This window comes from Lutjanus erythropterus, chromosome 8 (genome assembly GCF_056507025.1).
Source record: "Lutjanus erythropterus isolate fLutEry1 chromosome 8, fLutEry1.hap2, whole genome shotgun sequence".
Taxonomy (NCBI): domain Eukaryota; kingdom Metazoa; phylum Chordata; class Actinopteri; order Lutjaniformes; family Lutjanidae; genus Lutjanus; species Lutjanus erythropterus.
The window spans coordinates 11,056,517-11,081,011 of NC_139324.1; the positions used below are offsets into that span (position 1 = coordinate 11,056,517).

Sequence of the window (24,495 nt, forward strand, 5' to 3'; positions counted from 1 at the left end):
CTCTCTCACAGCAAATGGAATATTTTTGGGTTTTGGACAAAGCAAGACACTTAAGGACATCATCTTTAGATGTGATCGACATTTTTCACCATTTCACATTTTCAATCAATGATGAAAATAATCAACAGTTGCAGCCCTAAGACAATATTAGACGAAACAATTTCACCATATCTTATATTGAGGTAATCCAAGCGTAACAGAAAGTAATGAATTTGCATTACTTGAATATTATGATACTTTGATTATGTCCCCGACTACATTTTTTAACAGGTAATTAGTAACTGCGTCAGAATACATTTTTAAAGTAACGCTCCCAACCCTGTTAATATCTGCAGAGAGAGCTGGTCTTCCTGCACCAGGCAGCCATGTTTCATCACCATACTGTAAACGGTCCACACAAATATTCAGGACTGTCAAAATAACATAAAACCTAATGTTCACCTGACACAAACACTCATCCCTGCAACTGAGTGAGCGAATAGATGTTTACAACGCATGTTTCTGCAGCAGCCCAGAACGGACAAACCAAACACACATTTCTCCTACACGCTTGGAAGGGGAGGGTGGAGTGAAGTGTTTATAATCCACAAGCTCACCACTAGATGGCTCTAAATTCTACGAACCAGTCATTTAAATTTGATCAAAGTCTGACTTTGCTCAGAAAGCAGTTGGGTCTGATTATAAATATGATAATCTTCTGTATCTTTATGCTGATTTAAAGGCTCTGTACACCCACAGCACACCTACACAAGCCAGTTTAATTATTTCATCCGCCCTGTACTGCACGTACAGTTTGGTGATGTGGTTGCATAGCTCCGACTTAAGCAGAAGTTTGATGAGCCACAAATGAAAACACCTGTGTGGGCGCACAGGCCTTTAACACAAATATATTGTATATTTAGAACAGCTGTACTGTGATCAACATTTCTAAAGGGAAAACACAGCAAAGAAGACAGACATTTCCATAACTGGATTATATGTATCTCGACAAAAACAAATAGAAAGACTGTAACACAGCTCTGCAAGTGAAATAGAGACACAGGTCTATTGCTTGTGTTCTCGTTTGGAAGATCGTATATTGTTGAAAGTTGTCTGCAGGCCATCTGTGATGCAAGTTTATCATTTTGGGTCAACAGAGTACAGGAAACTATTTAAAAAGGGATCTGATGAGTGTGCCTCTCCTCCCACTGTTAAGATTCATGTAGTGGATTGACGCTGATGGTTCTGTTAGTGGGAAATCAATGGACGAGAACATTTTTTCCACATGTCATATACTCTCTCTCTCTGTCTCACACAGAGGACAAGGAGACATTTCACTTCTCCACTTTATTGCTACAGTGTTTTACAGTCCCTGTCCTCTTTCCTTCAGTTTAAAAATCATGCACTGTGATGCCTGCTTCCTGATAGCCATGTTTTTGTGGCTGGGCATCATCGTGATTTTCTAATTTGGTAGCTATTTGTCCACTTTTTTCATGTTGGGTTATAATACAATGAAAAGCATGAAAAGGAAAAAGATCCAACATACAGAATGGAAAGCATTATTGAGAAATAGAGGGTTTGATAACAGTGCTGAATCACCAGACTTCTGATGCACTAATGGCTGTGTTCACGCAATGAGCAAGGGCACGGGGAGAACAGTGGAGAATCAATCTCCCCCTTTGAATCACTGTCCCTCACCGCTCTGAGCAGTGATAATGGAAATGCCAGGAGGTGCAAAAATAGGACGTGCTAACAGGAGCCTAATGGAAGATGGGGGAGAATGTGAGACACGTAAAGCTGAATGGAGGGCTTAACGAATGAGGATGCACTGCCAAACAGAATATTTATGAGAGGAGGAACAGAGGGAGTTTTTACATTGAGCACTCAGCTGAATTATGTCATTTGACAAACTTTAAAGGGAAAGTTCACTCAAAAATTATCCTGGCATCATCAATCTCTGAGTTCATTTTTGATTTCCAAGGGGAATTATCAACATGTGCAGACCAAAATGCCTCTAGATGCAACTGGATAGAGCAGTGGTGGATTCAGGCTGTCTGACATGCGGGGTGGAAAAAACCTGTACGTGGTAGGACACCATCATTGCGAAAAAAATATTAATCATTCTAAAAACACACAGGTACCTATGTACCTAGGTAGTCTATGGCACTACATTATGTTTTCTCCACTAGAAAGGCACTTTAGAGGGTACTTTACTGTACCACGGTTTGTCCACTAGAAAGAATCCTAAGATGGCTCTTCAGCAAATTTTATTTAATCTAGGGGCATTCAAGAGGGCACTTTTGTGTCGTTTAGGGGCCCCAAGGGGAGGTGATCACCCCCTTTCACCCCACCTCGAGTCCACCAGTGAGACAGACCATCAACCAATCAGTGCAACAAAATATGACCTGAAACCAATCGGAGCAATAAAATGTGTGATGTAGCAGTGCTTGGTCTGTTTCCAAGTAGGGCACAGGATGATGACCACATGGTCACAATCCTTCTCATACTACAGCTAAACAGTACACTAAATTATGTTTCTGAAAACATCTGATGCAGTGACAGAATCGTCTTTATGATTAGTATTGTTATTGGGGCCTTTTATGCCTTCATTGTACAGGACAGCTGAAGACACAGAACGAAATTGAGAGAGAGTGTGTGGGAGGACGACATGCAGCAAAGGCCTACATGTCAGAACTGAATGTCGCAGAGAACCGACACCCCACCAATCAAGCCACCAGGGTGTTCCAGCAGTAACACAATCTTGATTCATATTTGATCAGCACTACCTAGTTTGACAGTTTTGAGAGTCTGAGTTTCAGGAGCCTGAGGCGTCACAATGGATGGACCTGCTGACTGGGCACAACTGGATAAAACTACAGTCTTCTTCCTTTACTTCATTACTCCTTTCTTGCCTCACTGCACCTGTGGTTTTAAGGAATGGTTTTATTTTATTCTTTTACTTGTTTTTAATCACCGATTGGCCTTGCCCTCTCTTACTTATCTGACCTTTTCCCCTGCTCATAATCTTAGATCTGCCAACTAGTTTTTGCTCTTGGTGCCCAGAGAAAGACTAGAGACAGAGGGTGGTAGGGCTTTTGTTGTAAGGGCTCATAAGCTCTGGAATAACCTTCCACTGAGAATAAGTCCGGTTACCTCAGTTTCCTGTTAAACTCTTTTAAGAAGTCATTTTTATAAAAATGGATTTTAATCAGTCTCTGTTTGTTTTATGTTCTTATTCATTTATTTGTTCTTAAATTTCTTTATCTATTGTCTTTTGCATTGAATTTATTTAAATAAATAATAATTGTACAGTGTATTTTCTGTTGTGATGTCTGTGAAGCACTTTGCACGCCAGATTTTTTTTTTTTTTTAAAGTGCTATATAAACAAAGTTTATTATCATTATTGTCATTGTTCTTCACCAGTCAGAGCAGTGAATGTGCCTTTTCACATCTGGACTGATCAATCATAATGCAGTACCCCCATATTAAATAAATGGTTGTGATCAACCCGACCAGATCCAAGGCTGCTAGAATTCTCTCTGGGTGGAATATGGGGCAAACGTATCAGCTAGAGCGAATGAAACATGATCTCAGCAGATTGTCTGATTTTCAGGCATGAACTGCCCCTTTAAATAAAATATATCAAGGTGAGACAACCCTCTGCTTTGAGCTTAATGTAACAGTTAGCTACCAAAGATGTGCAAAGTTAAGCGTCCCCTGATGTCATAGAAGAGCAGAGTTGGTCTTGACCTCCTGGCCCTCCTACCTGACCTGTAAACCATTTGCCATTTCCACACTAGTCTGATCAGATGTTGACCATGAATATAAACCTACAACTGCCCGCCTGTTTCAGGCCGTAAGATGGCATCTGCGAACTGTGTTTTCAAAGTCCCCATCCCCCAGTAACCTCTGGGCTATCAGCCTACATGTTGACAATAGCAGTTAACACACCTGTTTGCTAACAGTACATGCTAACAGATGTTACCTTTTCTTTTGTGGGAATTTAGCCATGTTAATGCCAGGACTGTTGTTGCCTGCTGGCATTTATCAAAGAAATAAATAGTTGTATTTCACTGCCATGTTAGATACAAAGTCACAGATCAGAACACAGATCCTGAAGTGGCTGATAAGCAAGCAAGACAGGGACAGAGCAAGAGTTGCACTGCCCAGCTAACATTAGGTTAGCAAGTAAGCTAGCACATCAACTTAATGTTACTTGTAGTTTAGCTGATTGTTGTTTTCCCCTCTTTTTGTGACCAGAAAAGTAGCTCTGATTCATCCTCTAATCAAAGTTGTAAACACTGACACCTTTAACATGAGCGGGAGGGGTGGTCTTTGCGTATTTTGTGAGGTCCCACGGTACACAAGTCGCGCAGCGAGTGTATAGGGCCCCGCGGCTCTGTAGAAGAGTCCAGGCCATGTGCCTGGGCTGAGCCTGAGCCCGGTTTAACCCCTGTGTGTATTCACAGCTGACCGGCTGCTTTCAGCTCAGAAGCTGCCAAGCGGTAGCACGCAGCCATTAACAACCTTCATGCTCTAACAGTTGTGTGTGTGTGTCACACTGATGTCAGCAGAGACCAACACACACATGCATGTGCACACCAACGCTCTCTTGCCTACACTGATTCTTTCACAGCAGTTCCCAGCACAGCTTGGGAAGTCTCTAATGTTAATTAATGGGAAGCACCGGAGCATGCAATTCCTAATTAACCCCTGAGAGTGATGCTGCGGAAGCACGCGAGTGGAAAAGCAGTCTAAAAAGAATGCTATTTACTCTTTCAGGGCCCTGTTTCCCTGCTACTGATCCATATGTTGCAAAGCACTTTGCAGATCAGTGGCAAGCTGACGGCAACATGGCTGATCTTTTATTCCTTTTGCCGCTAAGCTGAGTGGTGGGGGAATAGAGATTAATTGGTGTGATCATGTAGCTAATTAAGAAAATGAAAGAAAATCAAGGTGGCTTGATGGCTTAACGTGAGAGGACCTACTGAACTGAATGGTGGGGTGATCAGTTATCTGGTGAAGAAAACTACTGTAGTCTGCTGGCACACAAGCATGAAAATCACACTGTGGTCTGGGATTGATATGCAATTAATGTATGCTTTACGCTTATTAAGAAAATGTGCATGCTATCGCTAGTCCACACGCCTGTGAAATATACCCACGAGCATGCAACTTTAGTGTGTGAGTGTATCCACACCCCACCAAACTGCGGATTGGGTCACAGCCCGCTCAATGGCAGTCTAGCCAAGAGCTTCACGCAGCATGCCAAATTCTTGATTTAGAATAAAAGGTGTGGAAGGAAAACAATGATTCACCAAATACTGTCCCACAGTGAGAGTAATGGGATGTGTCAGTGCCAAGGTAAGTGGCTCACCCGAGGGGAACATTGGTGGCAAAGATCATCTTGACGTTATCCGCTGTGTCTCTAATGTCGATATGAATGAGCATCAGGGAGAGAATGGTGCTCATTTGCAGTGCTGCAGCAGTTCGGTTCAAGGGTGCGATTTCCACTAATGATATAGGAGTCATGTCACCCCCTCACATTCTCCTCAAAAAAAAAAAAAAAAAGAATTTGCATTTTTTGAAAATCAGCACCGTAAAAAAATCTACAGGAATTTAACAGAATCAACTAATCTTTTATCATAAATTTAAAATAACTATATATGTTTTAATTATTCACTTGTACACTTAAAATTTAATAAATTCACCTGAAGCAGTTTCACACATTGTCTTTCTGCCAATTTTGGAATAAAAAAAATAATTCTTTGTGTGAAACGAAGACCCAACTCCTGAAACTGACAAATTAAAAAGGAAATCAAATTTGATGAGGAGGAGGAGCTGTTCATTCTACTTAATATCTTAACCTTTTTTTTTCATCAAGATCAACTGAATTAATCTCAAGTTTATTTGACTTAAAAAAGTTTATTTGTTTTGAATTTGTTTGAATTTAAGGCAGCCCAGAAACTTTTTCAAGTTAAAACAAATAGTTCATTTTTACAGAGTTTACACATTTGTCAACATTGCTTTTAATTATTATCATGTGCAGAGTTCTTGTTAGACTTTTTATGCCCTGGGTTTTGTCTGTCAGGCCACAGGCTGACAGGCTGTCAGGCTGTCCTAACCCTGTGACTGGAGGAGCTTTGTTGGGGCTGTACACAGCCTGGCAGGAGGCTCTGCAGAGGATATTTGGGACTTTAAATGTTACACATCCTCCTTTCCATGTTTTTAGGGGAAAAAAGAAATCTAAATTGTTTCTCAATGAATCGAATAATTATTTCAGTAGTGATGAAATCCCATCACAGTTTGTTGGAGCTCAATCTGAAATCTCCACTTTCTTCATTTGTTCAACCAGCAGTCTGAAACCAAAAATATTCAGCTTGCCATCACATGAAGACACTGAAAGGTAGAAAATCCTCCCATGAGAATATGATGCTGTGTTCTGCATCTTGAAAAATGAACTAAACAATTTATTATCACAAACTAGAGGAAGTCACTTAGTGAAGTGCAGAATAAGGAAACAATGATGTGACGATAAATCAATAAGACAATTTATAAATAACTTTTTAGTTTAAACACTGTCTTTGTCACTATTGTCATTATTTAGAACATTTTGTTATTTATTAAAATTATTAGAATTATTACAAGCTACCAGGTGGTTTTACAACACTATAATAGATATAGAAATCTGCATTGTTATAGAGAAACACACAAAAGCTAAAATGCTGAATAAGTCACACTTGATGTCGCTGTCGTCAGAGCTTTCATGTCCCAGTGGAAGTTGTGGCTATTCAGAGGGTTAATGTTTTGGCATAGAGGTGATTAGATTGCAGAGATGGTGGCAAAGAGTATGAGCAGGGATGTTGCACTACATATATTTCGGAGTCGAGCAGATGATGAGTAGCATGTGATGAAAATCAGGATTATCTATTAGTACAGCCAGTATTAGTCGTCTTATATCAGTAATTAGGCCCAAACAGGAAACCATTTATCATCGTCAAGGACTCGACACACTTGACCGAAAATGTGGCTGTCTTCAGCAGATATCACCGATCATGACTGCATTTATAGCTCATTATCCACTCGCTTATGCTCCTGTCATTCCACCTGTTAATAACATCTTGTGAAGTGGACACACATCTTCTGAGGAGAATCATGGCTCAAGCTGACATGTACATATATTAATGTATCCTGAAATATTCAGTGACATATATATTCCTACATTTATACATGTGAAAGACAATGCTGTCGCTTGTGTTTGAGGAGAAGGGACCATGGGAAGCCAACAGCTTGTCTGGGAAAGGTACAAAATTAATAGGATACTGCTAACATTAGCAAAACAGGATTTATTTAATTAACACAAGAATGACCACAAAGGTGTAAAATTGGGTAGGGAGCTCCAGCAGGGACATGTCCCTACCAACCACAGCACGAAATACAGCCATGACAGTCATTTGCAATAACTTTGCTGAATTAATGCTGCGGTTACCTGACTTTTCCTAAAGGCTTTTCAACATATATACACATAGATAGACATATACAATGTGAGCCCAGTGTATCTTGGCATTGTCATCTTGGAATATACCATCAGGGAAGAAAAAAATCCATTGATGGAAAAAGAAAATTCTGCTCATTCAGTATATTCAGGTAGTGAGTGCACTAGGCATGATGGGTGCATCACTTCATCTGTCTCTCTTCTTACCCTGATGCCCCCCTCACTCTGGAACAGGGTAAATCTGGACTCATCACACCACATGACCTTTTTCCATCGCTCCAGAGTCCAATCTTTATGCTCCCTAGCAAACTGAAGCCTTTTTCCCGATTAGCCTCACTGGTGGTTTTCTTAAGGCTACACAGCTGTTCAGTCCCAGTCCCCTGAGTTCTCTTCTCATTGTGTGTGTAGAAATGCTTTCACTATTAAACATAGCCCTGAATTCTGCTGTTGATTTTTTACAATTTGATTTCACCAAACGTTTAAGTGATCTCCAGTCAACCCAATTTAAGTAATTTCATCAGTCTAGTTGTTTTCTTTACTTGATGCAGACCAATAATTCGTCCTTCTGGAACAGAGTAACATCTTTTCCACAACCACAGGATATGTCTTCTGACATGGACAAATGAGAAGCTACTCACTGCATCAGTTAGTTAAATAACTTGTTGACAGCTGAAACATATTAATTTGCTTATTGATATAATATACTTAATTAGACTAAATTGTCCCAATCAGTAGAGGAATTTGATGAGTATAAATTAGGGGAGACTTCTCTCAACACCTACACAAATCACTGATTTTTTTGTTTTGGAGTTTAAAAATTTTGACACAAAGTTCCCTTACTTACTGCAAATTGTAATTTTCCATTTTTTTTTTATTTTGTTTTCATTTTTTGCACAATTAAAACAAAGGCAATGCCAGGTTCACAGAAGATGTAAGCTTAAGAAAACCCATGGACATTTGCTGGAAATATTATTATGTTATGTTATGTTATGTTTTGTTAGGTTATATTGTGTTATGCTACGTTATCCTAATACATTTAATTTGTTTTGCATGTGGAGTAATTCCCTCATCAAGAGAACTAAATCTCTTACACTGATGCACAGATTTTTTTCTAACACTTGATTTAAGTAGCAGAGCTTTCCAGCACAACCCAGTTTCATTTTCACATAATTACATGTGTTTATTTCTGAGAGCTGCTCAGGAAAATAAATGCACCCAAATGGTCCAGCAGGGATTTATAATCCGTCAGAGACAGGCCTGCTTTTCATGTCATAGAAAAGATGATTCGATTGCAGTGAACACAGAGAATTGACGGGCCGTGCAGCTGACTGGTAATTGGGTGAAGTCGAATGGTAATTTGTTGGAGGTAAACAGTATCGACAGCTAAAGGCTCAATAATGGATTTACAGAGATTACTGCTGTACTGACCATTTATTGAAGTGAGCGATGATTAGTACGAGTAGGAAGGCACACAGCTGCCTCCACATGTGCACAAAGTCTGACTGATTATTTTAAAATGTCTTCACTTAGACCTGGTGCTGAAAAGGCATGTATATACTCTATAATTCTACAGAAAGAAAGACTTAAGACACAAAAATAATCTGCTTTGAACAATACTTTGTCTGCAACAAGTTCAAAGTTACACAAATATTCTCCTGCTTCCACATCACACTTGTGTAAATTGTATAGTGAACCATGATTGGCTTCCAGACAAGCTGCGATGGCACTTGTACACGTTAAACGTGTGTTGAACTGAGATCTGTTCAACAGATTAATGTGAACACAGTCTCTCAGTGTCAAATAGGGAGCTGAGAAGATACCCACTAAGAATTACTGGCTCCTGGAGGAGGCTGATAGAAGGTAAAGAAACTAAACTTAGTCAGCCTGCATATGTGAGTGTATATACTGTACGTCGCCATGGGTCTTGCAGGTTAAGTGCACACTGGATGACTGTGGTCTTACCTCTGGCTCGTACAAAAGAGTAACAACATCAGCCACTTCAACAGAGGCTGAAAGATGAGTTCATGGTGGTAAAGTGAGCTCAGAAGTCTGGGATATTTCTGTTAAATTTAAGCAGGAAGATCAAAAGTATCTGGTGAAATAAACCTGAAAGGACAAGTGAGCTATATGTGATTTTAGAATGAAATCCATGAAAAATAATACATGTAATTTGTTGAGTTAAGAGTAGAGGAGAAGCCTGCTGGCTGCGAGGCTAACTTATGCAATGTAAAATGCTACAGGCTTAAGCTAATAATGGTGACTAGCAAAAAGCAATTGTTTTGTCTATGAAGATTGACAGTTATTATTAAGCAGCTTGTGTTGTTAAAGGGACAATCCATCAAAAAATCAAACATATATAGGGATGTTTATCCTTGATAGTTTGGTGTAAGTTGGAGACTTTTTGAGATACTGAGGGCACTCGGCCTGTGGTGCTTAAGAATAACTACAGAGAAACAGCTGATCTTCTCTCGCATGATCTCATTTGCTTATTTAGGTCATGTATTATGTCATTGGTATTAAACTGAGTCTGTTAAAGAACTCCTTAGCGTAGCTATATATAGGCCTACTGTATATTGTCATCACTTAAATCGCCAATACTGAATCTAATCTAAGGTTTGTGTAAGACTTTGTGATATCAACAAATATTGTTTCATTGTCATCAAAATCTATAAATTATTGTATCGTGATAAATACATGCTCTGTTTGTTCTTGCAAGCTGCTGAGATAGCGGAGTTGTCTACTGCCAGGCTTAATAAATGTGTGTTCAGACTGAGGCATAATTTCACCTTACATCACGTGCATGGATTCGACCCGCTGGAGTGTTTTTTGCACTTCAACTTTAGCTGTACAGTAGCTAGCTGTAGCTGTGTGTGTGTGTGTGTGTGTGTGTGTGTGTGTGTGTGTGTGTGTCTGTGTGTGTCTGTGTGTGTGTGTGGAGCGCAGCCCCTGACTGATCCCAGAAGTCACTAAAAACTCAGGTTCTTTCCACATTTCCCTCAGTTTTTTTTCCCTCCTTTTTCCTTTTTCTCCCCGTACATATGATGTCACACAGCCCCAGGAGAGGCACAAATTCTTTGAGCTCAAGCTGAAATATTTCCAACTACGGCACCGTAAACTGGTCTTTGCTTCGATTTGCTCCGCCACGGGGGAATTTATATCTTTGCATGCACTTCATATGCAATCTGAAATTCACTTCATGTTCAGTCTGAATACACCTCAGGCTTCAACAGCAGGAGCATTGGAAGAAATGCTGCATGTCACACAGCCTTACATAGAACACATACACACAGTGTTTGGAGGGTTACTTATTAGAATTATCTTGCTGAGGCAATTTATCTGGGTCACTCTGAATCCAGTTAACACTTGTTTTTGGGAATGATCTCACAGCAGACATCCCTTCACTCTTCTCACTAGGTCACACACAGTCACTCATGTACCCCTAACATATCGTAAATCATGTGTTGAATAAATGGATCATGTTTGTGGCTAACTAGCAACACATATCAGCACTTTGACTGAGCTAATTAGCCAGATAGTTAGCCAAACTGGTGAGAAAGTCAAGTCAAATATCAGCCCAGAATCACAAATTACATTTTGCCTCAGGGGGCACTGCAATTTGTACAGCGTACAACACCACAGTTCTACCCAAAGTCAAAAAACATTTTTTTCCTCTGGCATCTAGTGCTATTTATCTATCTAATTTTTTCTAAGTAGCACTCAGCTTGTGGTGTTCAAAGCACCAAAAACAACTGAAAAATTAATTCTTTCCAGAAATCATGATGTGGTTACTCAAGATAGTCCACAGACCTCACAGTGAGCAGTTTCATGTTGGAACTACTTTCTTTCTATGGCAGAATCTACCAGAACTACTCTCTGTCTAGTAAAAACTGCTCACAAGGTCAGTAGATTACCTTGAGTAGTTCAGTTTTGGTGTTATTGTTGCTGCTTTGACCGCAACAAGCCGAGCAACATCTAATCATGTGCAGAGTAAAGTGTAAGACATTTCTCTTTCTTTTTGAAAACCCAGCATTATCCAATACTGCCGTTAGACTCTGAATTTTGAGCCAGAGAGGAAACAGAGAGAAATGTTGTGGGATCATTTTCATTATAAAATTAAGGTTACACACTCTTCTTTTAAGCAGACTGAGATTTACAGCAGGTTTAGTGTGACTTGTTTTGTCTGGTGTTTTTAAAAATGTGTTGAAACAAACATGGTCTAAAAAACTACAAATGCCACATATTTGGTATCAAACTAAAGAGGAAAATGTGTTTTTTTTTCAGTTGAAAACCAATTAGACGGTTGGTAATAACTAGATGGTTATTATGCTGTTATTAGCACTAATATAGTCTTATTAAAACATATTAACATTTATAAGCACCTTATAAAGACTTTATTACCTGTTAACTAACACTTATTCTAGGCACATCAATATAAAGTGTTACCTTTAAATACTCCCCAAACCTGAACACATAGCATGATATCACATATTTATACTAATGAGGTTGGTTGCCATTGAATTCACAGGAAAGCATTTTATTGGATATGTTGTGTTTAGAATAAATGTTGTCTCAAGTACAAAGAAAAAAGCACTTGTTCAGAAAAATGTGTTAGCCTAAAATGTAACTCCACTTCACTGACTGTCTGTTGAGTGAACAGTTTTTGCTTTTGAGAGCTTAAGTGAGCCAACTGCTGTGTTATTTTCTCCAGGCTGGGACACAATATGATGCCCTTCTCTCAGCAGATTGTCAATGACAGGCTCTGGGTGCCCAAGCCTGCGAGGGGAGCCTGCGACAATACTGATGCTCACTGAATCATTTGTGGCGGCGGCGCCTGAATCTGACTTTCTCAATCGCATGCATCGGCGTGAAAAACAGACACACATGCACAGATATGCACCCACGACAGCTGGAGAAGACCGGGCATGTCATTTTTTGCACACATGCCCGACATTAACCAGATGTCTCCCCGTAATCTCGGCAGATTTTCATCAATAACATGCCCACATCAGAATGACAATGAATTTCATGTAACACTGCAGCAGAAATGTCACTGGTGACTAGTGACAGTAAATGGATGTCTTCCAGAATGACAGTAAATACGCAGATTTGCATGAAACCACATGAAATAGACTGTGGAGTAATTGTGCTATTTACAATATGAATGTGAGCTGATGTGATTGATTTAATGATGCATGGTCCAATCAGCAGATGCTAAATCACCAGTCCAAACTAGAGATAATTGGGGGGTTGTAGTCGTCATCATCAGCAGCAGTGTGTTTAAGAGGTGAGGCGTTTCAAAGGAACAAGGTCCTGTGAAAAACTGGCTCCATCACCACAGAGACGGAGGCGTACCGGATGAATCACAGTCCTCTCAAATTTAATCAGTAATGATGCACTCCATTTGAGTAATCATCAAGTTGTAATGTCAGATTGTAGTAACCCATCCACCTGGAACTTTATATTGGCACTCATTTAACTGGGGTGTGAATCACAAAGGATATTGATCAGTTTTATGGTCGCTTTCACACCAGTTTGGTTTGATTAGATCAGGTCTGTCACGCAGCACTGGTTATAACAGTTATGGTGACTGATCAGAATAGGTTTGTGTTTGGGTCTTATTAGCTGTTTATAACAATATTATATCAAAACAGAAGTTGTCTGACTGTTTTAAAGGACCAGTGTGTATGATTTAGTAGCATCTAGCATTGAGCTTGCAAAACATCTCGCATCACCCTCCCCTTCCAAGTGTGTAGAAACACCCACAGGTGCTGCAACAATCCCAAAAACTGTCACAGGCCTTGACTTTGAGAAATGTCCTTGACTGTGACTTAGACTGTAAGGCACAAAACCAGAAATGCAACAAATGAAAATTAATATTATGTACCAGCCGGTCTCCCAATGCGTCTTTAGGTATTCCTCTAGTATCATTTCTGGAGACATACATTTTACAAGAAAGTAAGAGCAAGAAAGTCTGCATATGTAGGAGGTGGGGTGGATGGATAGATCAAATAAACACAGGAGTATCACCCAGGAGACTGGAGTTTGAATCACATGTGAAACCAAAAGGCAAAATTGATTTCTTTAGTTAAGGCAATGTCACATATCTAAGTTTTGTGATGTATATGGGTGACATTAAACCCAAACCACAACCATTTTCTTAATCTGAGTAGTTTTTGTGCTTTTATTTTGAAAGTCTACCTGGATATACATATATTTATTTTTGCATTTACAGTGTCAGTGTCACAGCTCAAAGCTTACTGCTGCAGACCAAGCCCCCTTGTTTGGGTGGTTGGGAGTGAGAACATGCTGTATTTGCATGATAATAAATTATTTTCAAATTCACAAATCATATGTTATATTTTTTCCACAAGAATTCCCAAGAAATTTAACAATAGCCAAGATTCAGAAAATATGTTTCAATCAAAGAATTTAATAGCATATTGAGTGAAACTGAATCATGGATTTGGAGAATTCTGACAGTCCTATTTTGAAAGTATGGTTTGTCCAAATTTACAAAAATAAGCTAGATACTGTGGCATCCTATTTGCACTAGACTATTCATTGGATGACATCATATGCCCATTCAGATTATCTCTAATGTAGACAAAGATGAAAGACCGTCAAGCCCAAACCCAGAAAGCCTCTGACTTAAGAAAAAAATCTCATTTTTGCTCCAAATCCTGGTGATCAATCTTTCCTCTCGCCCGTCTGTCTGTTATCTTCTCCCATTTGTCTGGGGTCTATTTTGCCCCATCCATCCACAAACCGCCCTATAAAGCTGACTTTTCTGACTGCCTCATCGCACAACATCGGTGCTCTCTCTGTCTAGCCTGAGGTCAGCTCAGGGAATGAGATGGCGTTACGAAGATAGTGGAAAAATGTCACCCGGGAATGAAATATTGATGGACAGAAAGGCCTTGCCTCTTTCCCTTGCCCTCGGGCGTGGAGTTAGAGTCACGCACTTGATGGGCAACGGAGAGGAAAGCCAAAACAAACACACTAATCTGCAGGAAAGGAGACAGACGGAGAGCGGGAACGCCACAATCCTGTCCATCCCTTCCCTCGGAGGTATCGTTATCTTCTCCCTCCATAAGCAAACCATAATCAGATTCTCTTGCACTTGACTTGATGTGGTTTATTTCCAGCCAAAGCCTTCCAGGCTTAACATATGATCCCTTTCTGGCAAATAAGGAATCAATACAATGTAAACTAGAACTGCAAGCAGTTATGAACGGGGGCCAAGCCTCCCCGCGCGAGCCGGTCCCCGCGGCCCTCGGAACCCGCCGCCGCGGGCCCCGAGAGACGCGGGGCTCGGGGCGATCGCGGGGACGCGCGCCGTCGTCCGAGCTGCGGTATTCATGACCAATCATTAGGTAACTTTGCGGTCGGCCTCAGGAGGGAACCCACATCATGCGCAGCGAATTTAGGACGACTCTGAGCAACTTTTGGGAAACCTGATGTTTTTGGGTTTGTAGCGCCCCCTATTGACCGATCTGCACCAAATTTGGCACAGCGTCTGTGGATGACCTCTGGAACGAGCGTGTTAAGGTTGAAGTGAAAAGACTTTAGTTTGACCTAAATATGACACAAAATGCGTTTTTTGAGCTAGCCAAAAAATTGTTCGGTTATAATTAGCGCATTTTTTGGTGTGCAACAATTCTTTTGATAACTTTTGCTCAGACATGTCTAGACATCGTATGTGCAAAGTTTGGCGCAGATGGCGCTTAAACTGTAGGAGGAGTTCGAAAAAGTAGTTTTCGGACATGTGGCGACTTAGCGACGGGAATTTTCGGCAAAAGTGGGCGTGGCCTACGTCAGAAAATCCAGCGCTTTTCAGGGAACACGGCAATATGAGATTTTTCAACGTCTCATTTAAAATGTGGAAGTTATAGGCAAAAATGCGTTATAGCGCCACCTAGTTGGGTTTGTAGCGCCCCCTATTGGCCAATCCGCACCAAATTTGGCACAGCGTCTGTGGCTGACCTCTGGAACCACCGTGTTAAGTTTGAAGTCAAAAGACTTTAGTTTGATCGAAATATGACACAACATGCGTTTTTTGAGCTAGCCAAAAAATCGTTTGGTTATAATTAGCGAATTTTTTGTCGTTCAACAATTCCTTTGATAACTTTAGATCAGACACGTCTAGACATCGTATGTGCAAAGTTTGGCGCAGATGGCGCTTAAACTGTAGGAGGAGTTCGAAAAAGTAGGTTTCGGACATGTGGCGACTTAGCGACGGGAATTTTCGGCGAAAGTGGGCGGGGCCTACGTCAGAAGATCCAGCGCTATTCGGGGAATACGGCAATATAAGATTTTTCAACGTGTCATTTAAAATGTGGAAGTTATAGGCAAAAATGCGTTATAGCGCCCCCTAGTGGAGCACGAACGCGATTTTCGGTAGGCGGGATCTGAGTCCTATTCTACATGTAGCCATAAAATTTCAAAACCCTAAGTATTATACTTTGGCAGAAATTAATTTTTTTTGTTTATCTTGTAATAAGCCCCGCCCACATTGACCTGTCATGACCCCCTTGAAGATATGGCCTCAGGACCGGCCCTACGTCGTACCGACCAAATTTCGTAGAAATCGGTGCAGCCATTCTAGAGATATAAACTTCCCATATCTCTAGCGCCCCCTATGGGCCAACATTCGCCAAATTCAGCTCATAGGCTCCCAGTCTCATGCCAACCAAGGATCTCTGATTTGGTGTCGATAGCATTTACTTTGACCAAGATATGCAACATTTTCCATTTTTACGGCTAGCTACGGAAATTTGTTCGTTAATAATTCGCGGAATTTTCAACCCCAAAAAAATCTTTTGATAACTTTAGGTCATGAGCACCAGAAGAGTGTCCGGGCCAATTTTCGTGCAGATCGAACAAAATCCCTAGGAGGAGTTCGAAAAAGCAGGTTTTCCAGTTTTCGCGATTTTTCGGGTAAAGACGTCAGGCGGAAGTGGGCGTGGCCAATTGCAAAGTGACTCAGCTCTATTCAAGGAATGTGGGGATATAAGGTTTTTGAATGTGCGACATACGGTGTGGGAGTTATAGGTCAAAACGCGTTGTCCTTGGTTATAGCGCCCCCTGCAGGCGGACGTGTGCAGTTCTTTGCGTCTGAGGTCCCTGCGGGGGTCTGGGCCAACCCTCAAATTTTCATCGTCCAAACTTGCACGGTTTAGGCTGCAGCATGACTTTTATCAACGGAAGAATAAAAATAGAAAAGATGAATAATAATAAAAATCTGAACAATTACAATAGGGTTCCCAGCACCGCTGGTACTGGGAAACGCGTATGCTTGCATCCGCGTTCCCCAGTCCCCGCGGGCTTGGCCCCCTAATAAGGAGAGGGAAAATAAATCCAAGCACCCTCATTTGCATAACTACATGCAAGGTAAAGCTCGGGTGAAACATGCCAGCCTTGTTTAAAACTGAACTGTCTGCTTGCTGTTTCAGTGAGCATCAATTACAGAGCATGAGAGACAGCAGAGAGAGATGTCAGACCTCTGCTGCTAAACAAAAGCAGCGCTGTTGTTTGCTTTTGCAAAGAACACTCAGAACTCATCGCAATGCCATTCATGTCAAGAAAGATCCGAGGGATGTTTTGTATAAATATATGTACAGCAGCTTGAAGTAAGGGACAGGAGATGTCAGCGGTTTACCAGGCCATCACTCGAGTCATTGTAATAATGACGATGCCACATTTGTGCTGATTTTGTCATTCTACAGAACGGACAGGCAATAAAGCCTGAAGACAGTTTTATCTGTGATGCCACAAAAAAACAAGCCTCATTAGAACCAATTTCACATCACCTCTTCATAGAGGCAGAAATCTGCCCGAGGCCAAAAAATACACCCTGCATTTTTATGTATTTTTCATCCCTTTCAGTGTCCGAGTCGTTTTCATCCACTGCAGCTGCAGGAATTAACAGGAAAGCTCTGAATTCCTGCGGGTACAGTCGATGTTGGGGATTACTCACCATTGATCCACTTGGCCTCCGGGTCATGGACCTTGAACTCAGGTTTGAACAGATCCTCCACAGTCAGTTTGGTGTCGCTTCCAGCTTGGTTGTCAGCTGCAAAAAACAAGCCACAAATTGTTCAGCTGTCAAAAATTTTTACTCATCAGCAGAGATAGCAGGAACACATCACAGTAATTACTTTTTTTTCAATTAATTATTGATGGTGGTGTTTTTTGAAAAGATATGCCTGTATTGATAATTGATGTATTTATTGTTTTATGATTTTAAATGTATTGAATGTATGATATGTAACCAGGGCACCATAGAAAAAGAGATCTCAGATAAAATACATTTTAAAAAGTAAGACCAGCACATAAAATAAATTACCAACCAAACCATCTGAAAAGCTGTATTACAAAAAGTAACTTTTGAATTTTAGAACATTCATTAAGCTGTACAATATCACCACTGAGTTTGTCTTGAACACCAATAAACTCTGTGCTTTGATTTGAAACTAAATTACCCTCTTCCATTTTATAACGCATAATACAAAAGTAGTGTAATAACACATTACTCTACACACACAGTATGGTGTAAAGTCAATCAAATGTAATGTGTAACATATTACATTTTTAATCTTCCCAACATTGTTTATGGGTACCACATAGGTGTATCTAGTGAGGCAATTTGCTTTCTAGCTTGAACACAGTTCAAAATCAACCTCCAGCATTAACTGACCTTGGAATTCATTTTCAACACTGACATTTAGATGTCTTCTAGACATCAAAACCACAAAGTAAGCCCTAAATCTAACATTGAAATCTAGCAGGCTATTTTTCCTAAGAGATGATTAAGAACTATTAGAGCAAAAAGGAGAGTTAATATTGAATTTACATCAATCAGGCCAGCAGTAAGATAACTTAAATACTTCTGCTCCCTGCTGGCTGAAAGGTGGTTATTGTAGCTTTAAGCTTTAGTTTTAAAGTGAATTTCCATCTAATTCAAGATATTCCCATTATCCCTGCAACCTGCAAAAAATAAATTTAATTAAAATTGTGGCTACAAGGTTTCTAAGAGGACAAAATGTTTACATCTGCTGAGCAGGCAGGTGTGCTGAGTGTCCTTTTAATTTACATAACGGCACCTACACACACAAAGAAATCCTGAATGCAAAAGATGCGCACAGAACTTTTTTTTCTTCTCAGAATGGCATTTCATATGTTCATTAACATGATCATTACCGAGCTAGAAAATCCTCAAGCTGTTCCAATGTTGCCCCTGGAAATGTTTCATTTTTAATTATGAAATGTTAGGCCTTTAGCAGAAAGAAAAAAAAAAAAACAAAAAAAACGTGCCAATTGTGAGCTCCTTCTGAATAGGACAGCTGCTGATTGTGAGCTGAATAGGAGGGCCAAGTCATTTTGAATGTCAGCCATATTGGCTTTCCTTGATAACTCCACACAGCATGTTTGTTTATGGAGGCAATGAAAGTCTAACCAACCGTGGAATACCCCCGGGGACAGTGTGGCTGCATGGCCAGTGGATTGTGATGATTTTACATCTGAGTAACATTGAGGCTTTTCTTTCCTAATTTTGGAAGCAGGTATTCAGTGTACAATAGTTTTCAGATAGGAAAAGAATACTGATAAGCTAAATGGTTCAAACTATTCTCTGAGGGGTCTTTGATTGTGGCCATCTCTGGCACAAAAGTGAACCCTAATGTTAAAAAATACTTGATATAGTAAACATGGATATTATGTTTATTTATTCGTCTATTTAAAATTCACAAACCAACAAAAATCACACACATTTGACATATTATGGCCTAAAGTTGATGTGGCTAACATGTTAACTTTACAAATCCAGGAAACACTGGGCAAGATTAGCATTTAGTTGGAGTTCTGTTTCTGGCAACCTGACAAAGTCTAATATTCTCTCTACTTTTAGCTCTGGTTTGGTCTCTGCCAACTCCTGACAAAAATATCAGCAGAAAGTACCTTCCCTTTTGCAAAATGTTTCTCTAAGCTAAAGGGGTTAGCTTTGGATCGTTGTGTAAAGCCTCTTAGGCTGTCTGTCTTGGGTAAACGTCTTTTATGGTGGTTACTGTCATAATACACATGTGCACATCAGTTACCATGGTTACATGTCACTCACATCATCATTCTTTAAACTTAGCAAAACAGACCTTTTTTTCACAGCAGCCATACTGATCTAAAATATGAAGGTAAACACAGGTGTGACCAATGATGCTAATCAAGGCCACATTCCATTTATCGTACCACAGCCCTGTTTAACCCACCCATGACAGACACATACAAGCAGAAGATGTGGCATTGAAATCTTGCTGTGAAACAAACCGTAGATGAAGCAATGAAGAAATATGAAATTATTACTGAAACAGCAGGAAAGGAGATGACAAAACTGGTGAGTGTCAATACAAAGAAAGTTTTTTCGAGGGTTATGCTAACGGATATGGCTAGCTATGCTAGGATAGCTATCTGCAAAGTTGTCAGTGCTAATGTCAAGGTTGTGATATTAACAAGAACTATAACAGTGTCTTGGTATCTCCTCCTTCTCCTCAGTCATCATAAATTCAAATAAAAAAGTATTTTAGAGGAACATGGTTACTAAGGCCCTTAGCAACATGTGAGAGAATACTGAAGTAGTCGAGGGCAAAGTCATCAGTCAATGAAAATTTTAGGTTGACCTTGCTCTCAGTGATGCAGCCGGACACTGGCTCTTTAGCTGTTAAATTATCTGCTATTTTCACCAGCTAGATGCTAATTTTGTTAGTTTCCTCACGCTGAAAGACACCTACCAACTCTGCCAGTCTGCCGTTTGGTGCTGGTAGCACGGCTCAAAGGTTTTTCACTGAAAACAGCTGAAAACAGGGTTGATGGGGCAGTAAGACTGAACCAAACAATAAAACCAAAACTGTTAGATGAAAGAATCCTCAATGGCGTTGAGGGGAAGTACATATTTGTTTAAAAGAAATAATACATTCTCAGAGTTCCTTACTAAGAATGACTCATTTCACATACTCATTCGGCCAGAACGTTACCTGGTGTGAGGAGGATGACAGACATGGTGATGAGGGAGCAGACCACCAGGATGACCAGCAGAGCGATGGCAATCCCTTTCCAGTTCCTCTGAGGAGGACTCACCCCACCCAGGTCCTGCAAAGACACAGGCAGAGGGAAAAAATAGAGGTCAGAGTTGAAAATAAAAAGTTATTGAAGTTGAGATAGTCTTAAATTTTAAGTTTTAGGGGCTGAACAGGGGTCAGTGCCCCTGTAACACTGAGTTTGGACCCCCCCGTGGCGCCCCTCCAAGAGTCTACAATAACAATGAAATTCTGACTTTCTTGCCATGATGCCGACAACGTTATACTGAAACAAATACTCTCACTGAATACCAATCACAGTATTTTATCCTGCTTTTTTGTGCACTATTAAACTATAAAAATGAAAAAGTTGAGAAAAGTCAAAATTTCCAGGCAATGGACTGCAATAGATTTTTGAGTTTGGAGCCAAACTCAGTTTCTTAAGTTCTGAAAAATCTTTTGTTGAGATAATTTACATTCCCTCTTTTGATAAACTTAAAGCTTTGGACTTAAGAAAATCAAAATATGGTATTTTAAAAAAATATTGAGTAAATTTATTGAAGTTAAAGTAAACATTAAAATTTCTGAGGCTCAGAAAAGATTGCAGCTCAGCAAAACTTTTTAAAGTTAATTTCAAAATTCTATTCAGTTAAAAATCTATTGTGGCATGTTGCCTTGAAATTTTGAGCCTCAACTATTTTTTACAGTGTACTCCACATACTGAGCTAAACATTTTGAACACTTGACTAATGTCCTTTTATTTGTATTTTGTCACAGTTTACCTGGCACCACTAGTAAAATTAATCTAGAACCACCCCTGAATAAGGGGCAGAGATGTTAAAATTAAAATTTTATTTATGAAAATGTCCTCCTCTCTTTACAAATCGTACACTGGCAGTACCTCTTGGAGACTGTCAGTGATGTTTACCAACTTGATGGCAGACACCAAATCTAATGTGAAAAGTAAGATATTTGTTCAGAGGTTAATATGACCACATATTGTACACACCACACACCCTGGCGCTGCTTACAGCACCTATTAACATGGGTCACATTGAGGCTTTGTATTTTCAATTCAATCCCCTGCACAGAGAAGGATTTACAATGAAGGGCTATGCATGAGCCACAATATAAACCTGAAAAATGAAACTTTCCGTGTCTGATTTGTGTTTCAGTGCTGAAAAACTGCAAAGCATTCACATCGTTCAGTCTCTGGAGTCAGGAGACACCAGGAGAATAAGGAGTCGCACTTTCTGGATGTTGGTTGGATGTTGTGTGTCACGACCCTCAGACAGAGCGGTTCCTCCATCTTTTGCAGATAAGAAATACAGCAGGCATTTGCATTCAAGGGCTCCGTCGGTCAAACTGGCTGCAGAAAAGCTTGGCATGAGCAATCTGAGTGACCGTGGAGTGCACCGTGTGTGATATTATCTACAGTGAAATAGTCATCCAGGAGAGTTTGTGAAGACTTCGCCTGTAACTCCATCTCTGAGTCCTGGTATTAGACGATCTTAAACTGGGTCTTCCACCACATCTGCTGCCTCTGATAAGGTGAATTAAGCCCCCCTATAAACTTCTTCTCACCACAGCTCCTCCTGGCCTCAATTACCCACAAAACCCTGCAGGTGAAATACAGTGATTACTGACCACAAAACCACTATTACAACTTGATTGGCCAGAGGGGAGGTGAAGCAAAATGATTGCCAATTAGAGCTATGGGTTTCACAAAGAAGCTTTCTTTGCATCTGTCTCAGATTTTCTCTGAAAATTGTGATGGTAGCCTACTTCATATGGTGGTTTAGAGGCAGTGCAGCTCATTCTTTAATTGACAGTCATGTGTAGAAATGTTATTTTTACTGACTGGTGACTCAGTTATGACCAAAGTAGCAGACAGAGAAGACAAAGTACAAATAAAGTAAAAAAGAAAGAAAAGCACAAAGCATTCTTCTCAAAAACTACTCAGAGCATTAGTTACTTTTTAACCATTGATTTTCAATGTATTATCAATTGCAAGCATTCAAGAGAAAGAGGTTTGTGTTTTTTAAAATCTTCAATCTAATTTACTCCCAGCTCCCAAACCTGTTTGTTTTAATCAATTATCGCAGTATGTCAGTCTGTTCACTATTTTATCTCATAATTTTTCCACCACCTCTAAAATTGACTAATGGTGTGCTCTCAGCCTTTGATAAAGGTCATATCATCACTCTTTCAAGGTTTTTGATATGGCTGACTTGAATTGTAATTTAATTCGGATTGCTGAAATATCTTAAATCGTAATCTTAAAAATTCATCATGGCAATGCCTATAATTAGGCTATGTTGCTTCTTTTTTTTTTTTTTTAAGTAAGAGGGATTAGTTATGCACAGCCTGGCTAGCATGTAAAATTGGATGCATGGCCAAAAAATTTGGGACTGCAAGTGGAATGCATATTTGCATACAAGGAAAATTGAAGATGTGAAAAAAACATCACAAAAGTGTACAAGTGCTCAAAAAATGACTTCATTTGAGTAGCTGTGATTCATTACTTCTAACCCTGCCTTAATCTAACAGTATTTTGGCTGTATAGTGTTAATATTCCACTTGTTTTTTTCTTGTACTGAATAACAGGTGGACATGTGGGTGTAAGTCAGAGTACATGGGACTTTACTGTCACCATGACCGCATAGACACATTACATGGATGCAGTTTTACATTATTCACAGCCCCCATTGGACTCATAAGACTGATCTATTATCAGCACTTGGGCCGCTGCTCGTTTCATTAATACCACAAAACGCTGACGTGTCCTTGAAAACTGACAGCAACTCTAAATTGCCCTTGTGCCTCCATGCATGGGATTTTTTTTTCTCCCTCCCTTTCTCACATTCTCTCTATCTCATTTTCGCCCCCAATTTCCGATTTAGCCACTTTTGAATCATCATCCTCAATTTATTAACTCAATTATGAGAAATGATAGAGGCACTAAGAGAATTTTGACCCGCTGAGTCTCTCCATCACTGTTATTAGGATGGAGGAAGCAGAGAGAGAGGGCCCTGATAAACGGGTGGCCTAACAGAAGGAATGAGACAGCAACTGGGCTTTATCAAGATCATTAGAGCCTTATCAGAGGAAAGCCATTTCTCAAGAAATCTATGCAGACTAGAAGACAGGCTAGGACCCCCAGATGTAACTTAAATTTATTCCCACAATTCCTGCTTATAATAAACAAAATTTCATGAAAACCAGTTTAGAATTAAACAAGTTACACACACTTTTTTGCATCAATCAATACACTTTGTATTTGTTAAGCAGATCTGGAACACTCACTGCATATCACACCTCACTTTAGTGGATCATAACATATGGGATATGGAATTAATCTGCAGATGCTGTAGTTTAAGATGAGACCAATCCTTTCTATCAATTTCAGTTTTTGCGCCACGACAAAGGCCAAAGTGTGCCTGCATCTTACTAGCAGTTGAGCCTTGTTTTTAGCCTAGCTGTTGTTGATGACCAGTTAACAGGAGTGAGGAATCAATAATCACTGTTAAACAAAGCGGTCAATAAAAGAGTTTATTGAAAGATTTTTTCTTTTAAATTGTGAATCACCGTAACCAAGAGAGGTCCTTGAGCATACAGTCATAAATCTGCAAAAAAGAAAATGAAACTGATGGGTCCAGTAGTGTGCTAAATAATCTATTAACAGAATTACACAACCCATTGCATGATATTCCCCAGGTTTATACAAGATACAATATACAAAATTGAATTATTTATCATACAACAGGGTAGTGTAGTGAGATCTAGATGTGGTTCACTCTTTGCTACTTATAAAAAGCAATATTTTTAATGACTACATGTACTGACTACAGTACATAGATAGAGGTTGAAGATAAAAGAGATGAAAATAGAAAATAAAATCTGACTGGCAGAGATAACAAGCACTGTTTCAGTCAAAAATGCTTTAATCATGATGACAA

At 39.8% G+C, this 24,495-nt stretch overlaps 1 protein-coding gene across 2 annotated transcripts in view; it reads right to left on the bottom strand.

The window, feature by feature from the left end:
- dpp10 (dipeptidyl-peptidase 10 (non-functional)) overlaps nt 1-24,495 on the bottom strand; it is a 292,988-nt gene that overhangs the window by 103,978 nt on the left and 164,515 nt on the right. For both annotated transcript variants that reach the window (XM_084724499.1, XM_084724500.1), the window contains exons 2-3: nt 20,495-20,609; nt 17,452-17,547 (exon numbers count right to left, since the gene is read on the bottom strand). In XM_084724499.1, the coding sequence (XP_084580625.1) occupies nt 17,452-17,547; nt 20,495-20,609 (211 nt within the window). The remainder of the gene's footprint in view (nt 1-17,451; nt 17,548-20,494; nt 20,610-24,495) is intronic.